Here is a 14,435-nt window from a genome sequence, read left to right on the forward strand (position 1 = left end):
TATAAATCCCTAAATGGCTTAGGACCAAAATATACCTCAGATCTGTTAGTGCTTTATGAACCACCCAGACTTCTCAGGTCGTCTGGAACAGGTTTGCTCGTGGTCCCCAGAGTCAGAACTAAACAGGGAGAAGCAGCTTTCAGTTTTTATGCTCCGCATATCTGGAACAAACTCCCAGAAAACTGCAGGTCTGGCCCAACTCTCAGCGCTTTTAAATCAAAGCTGAAGACCTTTCTTTTTGATGATGCTTTTCGTTAATTCTTTTATCGAACAGTGAATTTTATTCTTGAATTTTATTTCGTATACAATTTTAATATGGAATTGTAAATTTTATTTTTGGATTTTTAATTCTCATATTAACTATTATACTGAACTATATTTTTATTTATGTATCTTAAATGGTTTTAAATTTGTATTCATTACTATTTTTATTCTTATTTTACTCCCTATTTTGCTATTTGTTCTTTAATGATTGATGATTTGTGTAAAGCACTTTGAGTTGCCTTGTGCTGAAATGTGCTATATAAATAAAATTGCCTTGCCTTAAAAATCTACCATCCAATGTTTTGTTTTTTAAAGACTGGTGATTCTCTAACACACTAGACTATGTCTGCTACTCTCTGAATATTAGTGGGACGCCTCTCACATGTCTCCAGGCCCCAAACACTTTCATGTTAACCATCAAGAATGGTACTGGAAGACTCAACAAATGTTCCAAACTCACCTTGCGTATGCCTTCCACTTCAAAACCGTTGAGGTTTGCATAAAGCGAGTGGTGCCTTTTCCCCAACAATGATGTTGAAGTGATATTAGCCGTGGTTGGGACTGCCGTGTCCAAGTGCCCATGTTGCTTATTACTCTGCTCTTCTGAACCCCTCAACTCCTGCTGTTGTTGTCGCCCAAGAGCTTCAGCCACCTCCCGGCTCTCCATCTCTGTGTGTGCCGATGCAGGCTCTGGCTGCTCAGGCCGAGTGCACAAGTCATACATCACTCTCTGTCAAAGTCAAACAGCGCGGACGGGATCAATATGACTAAATGAGGTGCCCAGGCATAACCGAGCCATTGCAGGCTTTTCATTTGCTGGACGAGAATTACAGAGATTAGCTGTGGCAGGTTGACTTCAAAATGTTAAAGATGTCACTGTCTTCTCTTTCTCCAGCAGTTCATAAGCAGGAGTGTTGTTTTTCCCCAGCTAAGGTGAAGTGTCTGAAACCAAGCAAAGAACTGTTATTGCCATGGTTGTCGGTAACTTATTACCAAGCCTCAAATTTGGAAATCCCTTTAAAGTGGGAGTTTAAAATCTGTTAGAGCAAGAGTCTGTGTGCCATATCCAAAACAAATAAAAACAGCTAAATCATGAGTTGTAAAGTACCTCCTCCTCCTCCTCCTCCTCCTCCTCTGCTCTGTGACGTTTTCTAAAATGAGGACAATCAGCTCCAAAGGGATCTTACATATTTTCGGCCTTGGCTTGTGAAGGCAATTCAATGACTGTCATCATCCTGGTAGCATTCTTGAGCATTCTGTGGTTAGTATTTATCACAGTATAGCATTCAGATTCAGAGTCCTGCTCACTGCACTGACAGCCTGTTTCTTCATGCCTTACCACTCGGTCATCTCACAGGGGTTTGTCAGAAGTACTTGTCCAGAAAAGGCTAAAAAACACACCAGTCCACTTAACATACGTAACGCTGAAATAGCGCATGGAGGCCCAATTGAAATAGCAAACAATAAGAGACGTGCGATGCAGAAAAAAACAAGAAAATTATCTAACTAACAGGTCTCTTTACTCCAGTCCCCGTTCTCTCAGTAAGGCTGTGATGTGGGTGGCATGTTGACTCTTCAGCTGTGAGTCCATCTTCATTGATGTTGCCGTGTAAAAAATCATTTCATCCAGATGCAATAAGACCCGACAGGCTGGTTAATCCCATCTTGGTTACAGCGCAATAAAAAGGTGAAGAAAGAGGACGAAGGGAAAAATGTGTCTGTGTAAGACGGCGAGTGTCGCTGAGAGGAGGGGGTAGGGAGGACTGCTTCCATCCTCCTATCACAAAAAGGCAGGCTTTGAGACGGGGCCCAATCATTACCGCGACTAGAGCTCGTTTCCATGGAGATGACGCTGGAATGATGTTGGCTGCCTCTTGAACAATCAATAGGCAGTACACACTGCAACACGGGGAGGCTGCAGACGCAGGCAGGCAGAGAAACAAGTGTGTCCAATCCAGACTAATTCTAATGTTTTACTACAGTTGTGCCCTAGAGAAACAAATAAGATGTCTTAAAGGTAATGAATGCTACTCGTGTAATTTAGCCTTCGACACGGACATTAAAAAAACATGTAAAGCAGTAGCATCTGACGATGCTAAAAATAAACTCTCACAACTTATGTCATTTAGCCTTGCTGCCCTCCTCTCTACTACAGGAGGTACTATCAGGGACTTCACCTATTTATTTATCAAATGAGCAAAGCAGCTTAATGAATCGCCTTAACGAGCAGTGGCCTGAATACTGGCTGTGAGGGGGGCTTGTTAAGTTATTTGGGATGCCGTCTGGTTAAATCCTCACTCAGTCTTGACAAACTACACATTATTTGAAAGCACAAAGGCTCAAAATTCGATCTGGGTAAAATATTTTAAGATCCCAATATTACTGTGGCTTATTTTACAGAACAGTACAAAAGAAGAGATGAAATAAAAAAAATAAAAATAAAGAAGAGTTGCCCTTTAGAGGACACCAAGATCATGACTATAATCAAAAGGGAACAGGAACCTGTTTTGTTTTGGGTGTCTTTTGTCAAGCTTGTGCACAAAAAAACGGGGGCATTTGTTAAGTGGTTAAATAATAATAATAATAATAATAATAATAATAATAATAATAATATTAAGAAGAAGAAGAAGAAGAAGAAATCCTTAAGGTGCTTTCAGACAGAGACTGGATTACACTGCGTCTGCCACTGAGCAACGTCTGTGGTCTGTATTATAAATGGACGGCAGAGGGGTGCAACCACACTGATGTACAGTAGGTACCAGCTACCTCCGATTTTATAAACAACCTGTACCGCTGCTGCTATCAACCTACTCCAATCTCATCATCAAGTAGCTAAATAGAGCAGTTTGTAGCTTAAACTTTCAGAAATGGTTAGCAATGTATGTAGCATGTACCCATATTTAAAATCTCACTTCATGGTACTGGTATTGGGATCATTTTCATGTTGGGTAACATGAGGCCAGTCATTGCTGCATCACCCACTGTGACTGAATGTATGCAAATGGTAGCGGAAACACAAAATGTTATTGTGACATCGACAAAGAAACTTTAATGTGAACCGTCTCACTATGGACTGTACCCTATCCACTTTTCAAGGTCAATATTGGTGCAGAAACTGATCTGGTATATTGGATCAGCGCATTCCTAGTGACAAGTTGAAAAAGTTCAACCATCATCAACTCATGCAGAAAAAGCCAGCTATGTTCACAATAGTGGCAGCAGCCTACTCTCCTTGCTGTGGCACAGCTGCTGTCGTGTTCACATTGGAAAAAATGGAGGAGGCAGATGCAAATGCTCGCTATCTAAAAGTACCTTAAGGATAATTTTAGTTTACGCACTAGGAATGGGAGACAATATGTATACCATAAGGCAATGGAGATTTATCATCTGGTATATATTTTGCTATACTGTTCAAACTTAATACAGTATCTCTGGTTGTTTTAAGGCCACTGTGAGCATGTTGCAAATTAATGAACCGTTTAATTAAATCTCCCTCTGCTGAAATACATTGATACATGTCACAATAGGTAAAATGTAGTTACACATTAATCTCAGGTATCACTCCAAACGACTCTTTTCCAGCCTTGCTGGCGTGATATTATTTTTCCCACTATGGCCATGCCAAGACCCGCCCTTCAATAGCATTCACACACTACTATTGGCCAGGCGTCCATGCTTACATGTACAGGTCCTGTCCCCTGACCAATCCCCTAACCCAAACCTAACCCTGACTCAAGGTCAAATGCCTAACCCCAACCAATTTAGCTGCTTCGTAGGGCAGGTCTTGGCGTGGCCATAGTGGGATTCCCATTAGCAGCATTAGCAGCACCTGTGAGTTTATCATGTGACAGCAAAAACGCGAAAGGCGGAGCAGTATATCCTGTATTTCCCTCACTGGCTAACGTATTTCAAGATGGCGCATGAATATGGAGCGTCTACCCCAGTTCATGCGAATGCAAAATTTCAAGCCAATAGGAATACTTGGAATTGATGGTGCTGGTAAATACTCATGAAAAAGGACAAGTTTGTGAACGGGCAATACAGATTTTGATAATGAACAACTAAACACGTTATACACTGGACCTTTAACACTTTGTGACTGCTTTGTTGTCGATACAAAGCTTGCTGAAGCTTTAGAGTGTGGCTGCTTTGATAAAAAGGTGACAGTCTACCTCCTCTTCCTTTAAAGGTCACTGTTAGAAAACCCATGTCTGGGTGCAGCAAAGTTAAAAATAGACGTTTTGCCTTATTGTTTTCAACTGATATTTTTCTGGTACACTACCAGTGCAGTCAACACTAAGATCATTTACAATGGCTCACTCGGAAAATGAAAGTGATATCCATTTTCCCTTAACGGTCTATAATCCCCATTTCATAATGTACCGATATGCAGTATGGTCACTCAGTAACAAAAGAAAAGGGGGCAATTTTCATAGACCGATAGGTACAAAAAATTAACAGCCTCAATCAGACAGAAATTAACTTCTTACTTTGCCCTTACGTTGCATTTCACAGCTTCAGTCTATTCCCTTATTAATTACAGTGTGCTCACAAGACCATGGCTTGAGTAGCCTAAAAACTAAAACCAAACTGAACACTATTTATATTCTGGTTGAGCTCCTTTAATAATATAAATGTACTCTGCTTGGGAGAAAGAGGTGCTGACAGCAAAACAACCAACAGAGAAAGAAATGGTAAGAGATCACTGTTGCACACATGACCACTGCCACCATCAAGTGTACTTATCACATGTTCTACAGCAGACAATACAGTAAATATCTCAGTGAGCATAAAACAAAGAAAAAGGCATCTAGTCAGCAAAACCTACTGCATGTCAAACAGCATATGCTTTGCACAGAAATGAGCTTGACCTAATAGCAGGAACATGCAAGAAATATGAGGCTTGGCAAGTGGGCATTGCTCTTTAGACACAGTCGAGGCTTTGATTAATTATTCAATTTCCTCTCTATGACAACTTCAAAACAAAATTTAAGAGATGGAAACACACTGACTCGCTTCTGCCCATCAACATGAGGCATAAACAGATCCACCCACATGTCATAAACCCTCCTCTCTGCTAACATCTTGCACAATTCTTCTTCTCTGACAACCGTAGCACTGGCAACATTAAAATTTAACACCATACCACACCGGTCATATTAAGTCTTGAGTTGTCTTCTCGTAGACTATAAACTTGTTGTCTTTCCGGGTCAAAATTACAAATGAACTTTTTTTGGCTCTTTTTCCATGTTTTTTGTCACTTTTTTCGACGCGTTTTTAAATACATGGTCAATAGACAATTTAAATGACATAATACCTATTTTTTGTTTAACAAAACAGAAATTGTGGATTATTTTTGACAGTTAAGATCAGAGGATGTTGAATGGATCACAGTTTATTTCAAATGCTATAAAATTGAACAAAAAACTAACAAAAAAAACACCCACAATTCAATGAAAGTAATCATTAATTTTACCTGCCAAGAATGTTACATGGCTTCCATACAACGTACATCCACGCATTCATGTTATTTTGGGGCAATTTGGTTCAAAGAAACCCATAATTCTGATGTAAAAATGTAGGGGTGCACAATTCAGAAAATGTCACGATTCGATATTTTTTTAGGCTCACGATTCCATTCAAAATCGATTTTTGATTCAAAAACGATTCTCGATGAAAAAAAAAACGTTTTGCAGTATGTAAATGTAGTTACTTTCCCCATGTGATTGCTGTAGACATACAATTAAAAAGAAAAGAAACAACAAATTAAATGTAGTTTGATATTACTTTATTTGTCTTCATACAAAAATAAAAAAATGTGCAACTAAAAACTGCAAAGTGCCAAGCATTGGCCAGCTTTCAAATACATTTAATTGAAGTATCAAATAAAAATGTTAAATAAAAAGAGTGGGAGTTTGGAGCATTGAAAGAGAGTGCATTGGTTGACTGGCATGTTGGGTACTTTAGGTTGTTGTTGGTCCACGTCTTTAATGTTAATCTCTGGGTGATGTTGTACCATGTGAGTTCTCAAGTTTGTGGTGTTTCCAAAATACTTAACTTTCGCTTTGCAAAGCCTGCATATAGCATGATTCTGTGAGGTTTGCCATTGTTTGCGCCAAGTAAACTACTTCTGCTGCACTCGTTCTTCCTTTGATTATGCAAGAGTGCCCGGGCGTCAGTGTGAATCGCAGTGCCATCTATGGGATTGGCGAGCTAAACTCATTTCAGGTATTTCAGTTCAATAGTATAGACGCCATTATAAAATGAAAAGAAATATATATATATATATATATATATATATATATATATATATATATATATATATATGAATCGATTTTTGGAATTCTATGAATCAATTTTGAAATCGGTAGGGCTTGAATCGCGATACAAATATGAATCGATTTTTTTGCACACCCCTAAAAAAATGGGTCAATTTGACCCGAGGACAACACAAGGGTTAAATGTTTTCAACATATCCTGCATCATAATGACAACTAAAAAGCCTGCAAGATTAGCTAGGTTTTGGTTCTTTTTTGTTGTTGTATTGGAGTAGAGTCTAATTGTTAAAAAAACTCCTCATGGAAATGTTTCCAGTTGGTGTTTAGTTCTCCATCTTACTGCTGCTGGCTAGGCGCCACTGCTGCCTTTACAAAATTGTGGTGCCTGAGGATAAGACCACACACTAAGCTTAGTTCAAAGAGCAGAGAATTATTTACACACTGTCTTCACTTGACTGAGGCTACTTTATATGCAAAAACTACTAATAAAGAAGACAGAGAGTTGGCTAGGATAGCCTAAATAGTTAATAGTACCCCTAAGTTGGTTTGGATATAATGGGTACTCAGTGGTCATACCAACTCCTGGTACAGGCTTTCAGCCCATTGGTATAAAGATCTATGGGATAAAAAGTGGTCATTGATTTGCAATGGCTGTGGTTTCCATTATGCTATGTTCTGTGATGCAGCCTGTGCCGCGTGTGCCACATCAAACTAATATATAGGTTTTGATTTGACGACCATTGTTAGTTAGCAGTTCAGCTTCTGTGATGTTACATTCCTGTATGATTACAGTGGTGATCCGCTTATGTTTAGATAATCATAAGCCTACGTCTATATCTATATTTTGTGCATATGAGGTTATTAAAAATAAACAGGACTGTTTACAAAAAAATATAATCAAAATAACTTTGCCACAAATCCTTCAGGGCTTCAGTCCATATGAGTATAAAGCAAGTCCACCAAAGAAAAGTGTACTTCTTCTACTTCTACAGTATATTCCAAGTCTGCCACCAACATATTGTATGGAAGTGCACACTGATGCAGTTTCTGAGTTAAAGTTAATAGAGAATATGCTAGCAATACTGTACATACTTACTTAATTTTGGAACCATGTGCAGAATAAAAAAATATGAAAAAGCTTACCTCCATGTTTCTGTCCATGCATTTGGAAGGCGATGACTTGTCTGACCCAAAGGACTCAGCGCAGTAGGAGGGCTGGTCCCAGCCTGCATGGGGAGCGTTGCGAGGGTGACAAATATTCAGAGAGCCGCTCCAACAGGTGTCCCCGACTGCAGCGGAGGTGCAGAGCTCAGCTGCACAGACATCCCTCCCTAAAGGCTGCTCTCTTCGATCTTGTTTGGTTTTCTTAGGTGAGTGGGAGGCAGTCTGCGATCTCTGTGGCAAGGCCCTGGAGTAGGTTAGAAGAGGCTTTTTCTGACAGGAGTTACTGCCGTCTTCATGACTTGGCTTTCTTGGCACACTGTTGAAAATGAAGCTGGGGTGTCCTGCTCTCTGCCTCCCCTGCAACAGTCTTCCATGGGCCTCTAGCAGGTGGCAGAGAAAGATGGCCTTTTCTAGCTCAAATTCCTGCCTGTGATGCAATTTATAGACTGCCTGCTCACCATTTATCTTCTCATACAGCGACAGCAGCAACTGCTCCAGCTTTGTGTATGTTTCTCTACTGCACAGACAAAAAGCCTCTTTATCTTTGGACTCAACTTTAGCGTATCGTCCACTGTCTTTAATATTCCCCTCCTTAGCCAGCAGACGCTGGTATCTGTTAGAGTGCCTGTCCTTTTGGCACCCTCGCCGGGCCGCCAGCTCCTTCACAGCCCTCTGCTGTTCCCTCTCCGCTTCTTCACGCAGTTGCCTCAACTCCACAGAGAGGTGTCCAAGGGCCTGCAGTGTTTGCTTCTTCTCTGCTTCCCAATCAGCACGCAGCCTCTCTAGCTCCTGTCCATAGTCCTTCTGGCCCTGGCATGGTTTCTTGGATGACAGTGCCAGAGGGTTATCCCTGTCTTCCCTCATTATGCCACTTTCACAGCACAACATGCAAGGAACAGCGAGACATATTAATTTCTAAAAAGGAGCCATGCACCAGAACTAAGAGGAAGTGCAGGTGGGTGATGGTGTGTGTGTGTGGGGGTTGTCGCACATTCAGCATACAATTATCACACCAGGTCACTGGAAAGATGAGACAGTGGAGGGTGTCAGAGAATTGGAGAAATGGTCAGGTATTTTCAAATGTTTTAGATGAATGTAGAAACAGGAAATGAAATGTTTCCAGCATGGTGAAAGCAGGTGATGATTTCACTATTGGTCCTCTCTGTTAGATGGAGGATTAGGGAAAAAAAGAGGTTTAAAAAGAGCATTAGGAAAGCATGCACAATTAATACACCAATGAAAACTTCTCATTTTGTTATTTTTTTGTTATTTAGAGAGAAATAATTTGCCTCTGGAAACTCTCTCTATGCAGTGAGGTCCAAAGAAAACTGTGGCAATAGCTACTATGTGAAGTCCAACCAGGAGGCAAAGGGCAAAAATGCCTCAATAAATCTCAGAACACCCCTAAACACTAATAACTATTTTTTAAAGTAGTGCCCTGCAAATTTATATTTTTTTATTTCCTACACTGAGTCCAACCAATATATAATTTAAGTTTGTGTAGATACACAAAAAATTTCATTACAGACGCCTTACCAAGCAAATTCTGACTGTATTTATATCTGATATGTTAATCCGTTCTAAACCTTGCACGTTGAACAGATGTTTATGCAGATGGTTGACAGAACTAACAACCTTTAAACCGATGAGAACGTAAAAACAAAAACAGCACGAGCTGCGATTAATGGAGCTAATGCTTTGGAGCAGCTACCTAACAGTCAGCTGAGGATGCAACAAGTGAACTGGTGAACTTCCAATAAAAAGCGCAAACAACAATGCATCGTTAGCTATCATTACTATAGTCAATTTTACCCAGCACTAGCTCAACTTAGCGGCGCCCGGGATACGGTTTTATATTACAGAGGATGGGGACTTCGGTCAATGGCTAATTAACTAGCATAATTTAGCAAGCTAGCTAGTATATGATGCTGGTGTAGTTAACGCCAATGACGTGAATAACAGTCTGTAGTATACTGGAGCTGGAACAAGTCCTGACCACTAGCTTCTAACGTTCCATCCTGTTAGCCAGGGTTAGCTTAACGTTACCGTTATGTTTTCTAGCCACAACTCGTTATCAAACTCACCTCTCAGCGGACTCAACTCTTATATTTAACTTTTCATCAGTGGAGTCATCCTCTTTCAACCACGCTACTTTCGTCTGCATTTAAATTTGCTGTCTGACAACACTGAGACGGTTTACTAAGTTAGTTGTTAAAGGTCAATACAGTCATGCAAGAAGAGGTTTGTTGTTTATCTGTGGCACTCATTCCACAGTCTGTGCCCAGCGGCCCGTCCTGAACCAGTGATGCCTTCACGTACGCCTTCATGTGCCTGGCCTCATTATTGAAAGACCCGCTGGAATCACTGTACGACTTCCGTACTACGTTAGGAATACAAGAAAGTCATGGGAATATATTTGCATTTCCCTGTAACAACATAACGAGAAAATTAATGTGTGTTGGCTATGTAATCAAAGTTTTCAGTAATGTATCTATCAAATTGTATTCTATACATACCATTCCCTCTAATTGGCCTTTCCTCTACTCCTAAACTTCCTAGTTAATAAAATTAAGTGTGGAAAATAGGTCTGGCTATGCGAAACAAGTTAATAAAGAAATGTCCGCCTTTAGTGGCTGCATTTACAGATTTGTTGAGTCGTTTGTGTGCGATTTTACAATAATACCAGTATAGCCGATATTCCCTGAAGACAACACGATCATTACGTCCAACGAACTTGTGTGAGATGGTTGACCACTAGTGGCTATAGGATGCTAGTGAAAAGTTGGTTTGCAAATTTACCTGGATCATTGAATTGGATCTTTTTTCTTTTTTGATTGATCATAAAAAGAGTTCATTATTTTAGCTTTTTGATTTAATACACAGTTCTAATGCTCCTAATGCTCCAAACCACTAACTGATGGTCAAATGAGCAGACAGCCATCCATAATCTGTATTTTTTGGGATATGATAAATGTATGCAAGAGTTTTGAGGGTACATTTGTGTGCTGTGGAGAAGAATCCGATCTTTTGAAACTTGTATACAGTAATTATATCCGACACTGGTATATTCTGTCACGATGAAAAAAAAAACTTTAGTAGTAAGACAGTAAACATGATTTGGGAATGTCTGAAAATTCTGACAGTAAAGATATGCAGTCAAGAGGGGAAACAAGCCCGGGGTTTAAATACACCAAGGAAAGCTAATTAGGAAACGAGGAACAGGTGTGAAAGTGACTAATGAGGAGGCAGGGGAGGAAGGAACACTCAACAGGGACGATGATGACTAGTGGACAGGTAAGGGATAGCAGCGTGACTGACGCTGACCCAGATTGGGGAGGTAGAAAAGGTTTGTAAGTGGTGGTAAAAGGAGACATATATTATCATGACCCCTTGTTTGTTTTCATTAGCCCTATGTGATTTCTCACCACCTTATGTTATCTGATCAAATGGCTGAGGACTGGGTGCCATCGTACCTTTCCTTTAATCAGGAATTGAATACTTCATGCTTTTGTGTGGCTTGTTACCTAATGTAATGTGTGATTGCTACTATTACTATCTTCCCAATGTTATGTATAATTTTTTTCTACATGTGAGGATATAATCAACAGGAATGCACCGGATAATATGATCCCTGCATAGATCATTGATAAAATGCTTCCTGAGATTTCATTATTTGGCAAAAGCAATGCCATTGAAATGTATAAATCCTCAAAGGTATGTACATAGCCTACCTTTTCAATATCATGTTGCCAAAATCCACCAAAAAGGCAAAGCATACTATGTCTGACCACTGGGTGGCATTTGAATAAGCACAGCATTGGACCTTTAGTCTATTGTTCATGTAGTATTCTAGAGTATATTTGTGTAGTATTCTTCTTCTGGTCTATATTTTTGTAGTAGGAACCAATGCAAGTGCATTGACAGCATCTCTTGGGGTTTGTGGTCACTGTGTAGGTGAAAGAGACAGAGATAGACAGAAAAAAGAGAGATTTAGCATGCCGCTCTGTGTTATCAGGGTGTCCTTGGGCCGCTCCCTCACTCATTTCCATCTCTGTCTGCTCACGTGTGGCACACTGTTCGAAAGAGACAGAAAGAGGGAGAGCGAATGCACTGCAAAAAATCACAATGCCTGCTGCTGCATCCCCTTAATCATTTAACACAGTTTGCTTCTAACACACATATTAATGATACTCCTAAAGACCTCCCTGCAAATGGATCTATTTTGTTTCTGTGTCTTGGGCTGCTCTTGACTTCACTGCATGTCTGCTTTGACTGGGATGTGTATATGTTAGTAGTTACCTACAGGATATACTGTATCTTAAATACTAATACACCTTTTTGTTTGCACACATCTTGCTATGCACATGGTGTAAGCATATTTTTTCATATACAATATGTTCTGGCACATACTATATTACTTCTGTGTTTTTGGACACATCTCAGTTCGATGCTCATACCATCTGTGAATACTAACAACCCCCAATTGCGTGTCTTTACATTTTAAAATGTGACAGCCACCAGTGCACATAAATATTCAACCCATCTACAATATGATTCCAATGATGGGAAAAGCATAGAAAATATATTTGCATATTTGAAACGTATGTGTTCTTGTATGATTTTTGGATACTCTGCCTTCTTCTTTTTATCTCATTCTCTGTAGTTTCATCTAATTGAACCCGACCGTCTCTATAAATAATAGTGTTTGTTTGTTGACACTCTACATGATGTATTGCTGCCTGTAATTTGTGGATTGCAACAGGATTGCAAGTAAAACATTCATAAATTGTTTTCATTCACATAAGCCAAAAGGCCAGAGGCAGGTATAGTGCTGTCTTACAGTCTTTTATTTCCAAGATATATGACACTTTTTGGTCATATATCAGTGTGCATCCTGGTTCAAATGATAATCATGTACAACACTGCTGTTATTTCCTTACCTTAACATAATGCCCTCAAAGTTATCCAATATAGCAGCAGCGTTTTGTTACTAAAATCTTTTAAAGAAAACATGTCAGATCAACATTATTTATTTAGGCCACATTTTATTATACATGAAACTCACTGTTCTCATTCATTCCTAATTAAGGAATTTAAGAATCACAAGGCAGTAAAAGACTTAAATCTGTGTCTTGACGTGTGCATCATATTTGTGAACTGTCACAGTTTTCAACACCTGCGATGCAGAATACTACCTGTAGTCAAGACCCACTTAAGTGATTGTTCAAGACAAAGGTAACAGGATGTCATGCTATACTATTTGTGTCAAGTTAAAAGTCATAACCCCAAAGTTGGGTACAAAAGTGTTTAGATAACCCATGACATATAACCCAAGGTGATGGACAGTATGAAATTGCTACCCCTTCTAATCTGCACCATCGGAGTTATGTAAAATAGACTACAAAAACATGCACAATAGTGCAAGTCAATTCCAGAAACTTCCTTCCCAACTGAAAATGGCCTGTTTGCTTACATTGTGCATCTCTGCTCTGAAGTTCAACTGGGAAATGAGAAGAAAGGTGTTCCTTGAATCTTTTTTCCTTTCTATCTTGAGGCCTTTTGTTAGCAGTAGTTTCCTCTATTCATCTTTGCCCTATTGACCGTAGCATAGACCAGCACACACAGCTGAGCTCATTGTACATATTGGCAATAAATATATAGAATTTGTGGTGTAATCGGTAGCGATGCTGTAATGCTATGTGGAGAGGAATCTGCTGACACGGTTTCTTGATTATAAAGGTTTATTTACATCAAAGAAATCAGCATCATGTACAAGCTCTGCAGAGCTCGGAGAGGACAGCTATCCAGATTCTCAAAAGTCACTCTAAAGTTCTTTGTGTGTGGACCACGTGTATATTCCATGAATTGGGGTGGGATCGATAACTGACCAATGGCTTCATGCCAACTGGCTCTGTCCTGGAGGGCCCCATTGATAACACTTTTCCAGATGTGTCTTCTGAAAGTAGGCTAAAGTTCATCACTTCTAGCTACATATAGATAGTTCAGATATGGCCTAAATACCAGTTATAGAATGATCAGAATAAAGTAGGATGTTAATATACCTCAAATTCAAACAGGTTGGCGAGGTGCAGAGAGAGCTGGCTAAATCTAGTTTTAACTGTAAGGGTGTATGTACACTAAGCTAACATAAACTGTTTCCAACAAAAATCCAGACTACACGTGCGCATGCGCGATCACATAAGGCTTGTATCATGTGAACATGCCAACAGTTTTGTTGTCATTACTTAAAATTCCTCATGGGGGCAACAGAAAATATGCACTATAGCTTTAATAGTATTACGAACTGGGTGTCTGGCATGACGTCCTCCAAAAAGGAAAGACTGTATTACAGATTTTCTTCAGTGTATACACAGACAAAATTTAACTATGCAAGATTCATTCTGCTAAACTATTAGCACTATTCCATTGTTTTCACTCAAATATAAATTCTTAATCAACCAGGACTGAAATTGTACAGACTGCCACTTTAACATTACAAAACAAGGAAGATCGTTCTATCTTCCCTGTAAAAAGTGAGGAAATAATATAGTCATCTATCTGACAAAAAAGTTCCTTTTCAAAGCACTTTAAAAAACAAAACAAAAAAACAGGAGGCTTTTTAACTCACAGTCCCAGCCATAGAGCAACCAGGGCCAGCTTGTAGCTAATCCACTAGTATTTCCCCATCATTGTATGTTTTAGCACAGCTGGCAATCCAGTAACACTATC

General features: G+C 39.5%; 1 protein-coding gene across 16 annotated transcripts in view; it reads right to left on the reverse strand.

Moving 5' to 3' along the window:
• LOC120544668 (RIMS-binding protein 2) overlaps nucleotides 1–10,019 on the reverse strand; it is a 74,959-nt gene extending 64,940 nt beyond the window's left edge. For 12 of the 16 annotated variants that reach the window (XM_039778588.1, XM_039778585.1, XM_039778591.1 and 9 more), the window contains exons 1-2: nucleotides 9,791–10,018; nucleotides 7,686–8,868 (exon numbers count right to left, since the gene is read on the reverse strand). In XM_039778588.1, the coding sequence (XP_039634522.1) occupies nucleotides 7,686–8,594 (909 nt within the window). In that variant the 5' untranslated portion in view covers nucleotides 8,595–8,868; nucleotides 9,791–10,018. The other 4 variants (XM_039778598.1, XM_039778593.1, XM_039778599.1 and 1 more) reach the window with 4 other exon arrangements.
• Nucleotides 10,020–14,435: the final 4,416 nt, after the last annotated feature.

The sequence above is a fragment of the Perca fluviatilis genome, chromosome 16, assembly GCF_010015445.1.
Source record: "Perca fluviatilis chromosome 16, GENO_Pfluv_1.0, whole genome shotgun sequence".
Classification (NCBI taxonomy): domain Eukaryota; kingdom Metazoa; phylum Chordata; class Actinopteri; order Perciformes; family Percidae; genus Perca; species Perca fluviatilis.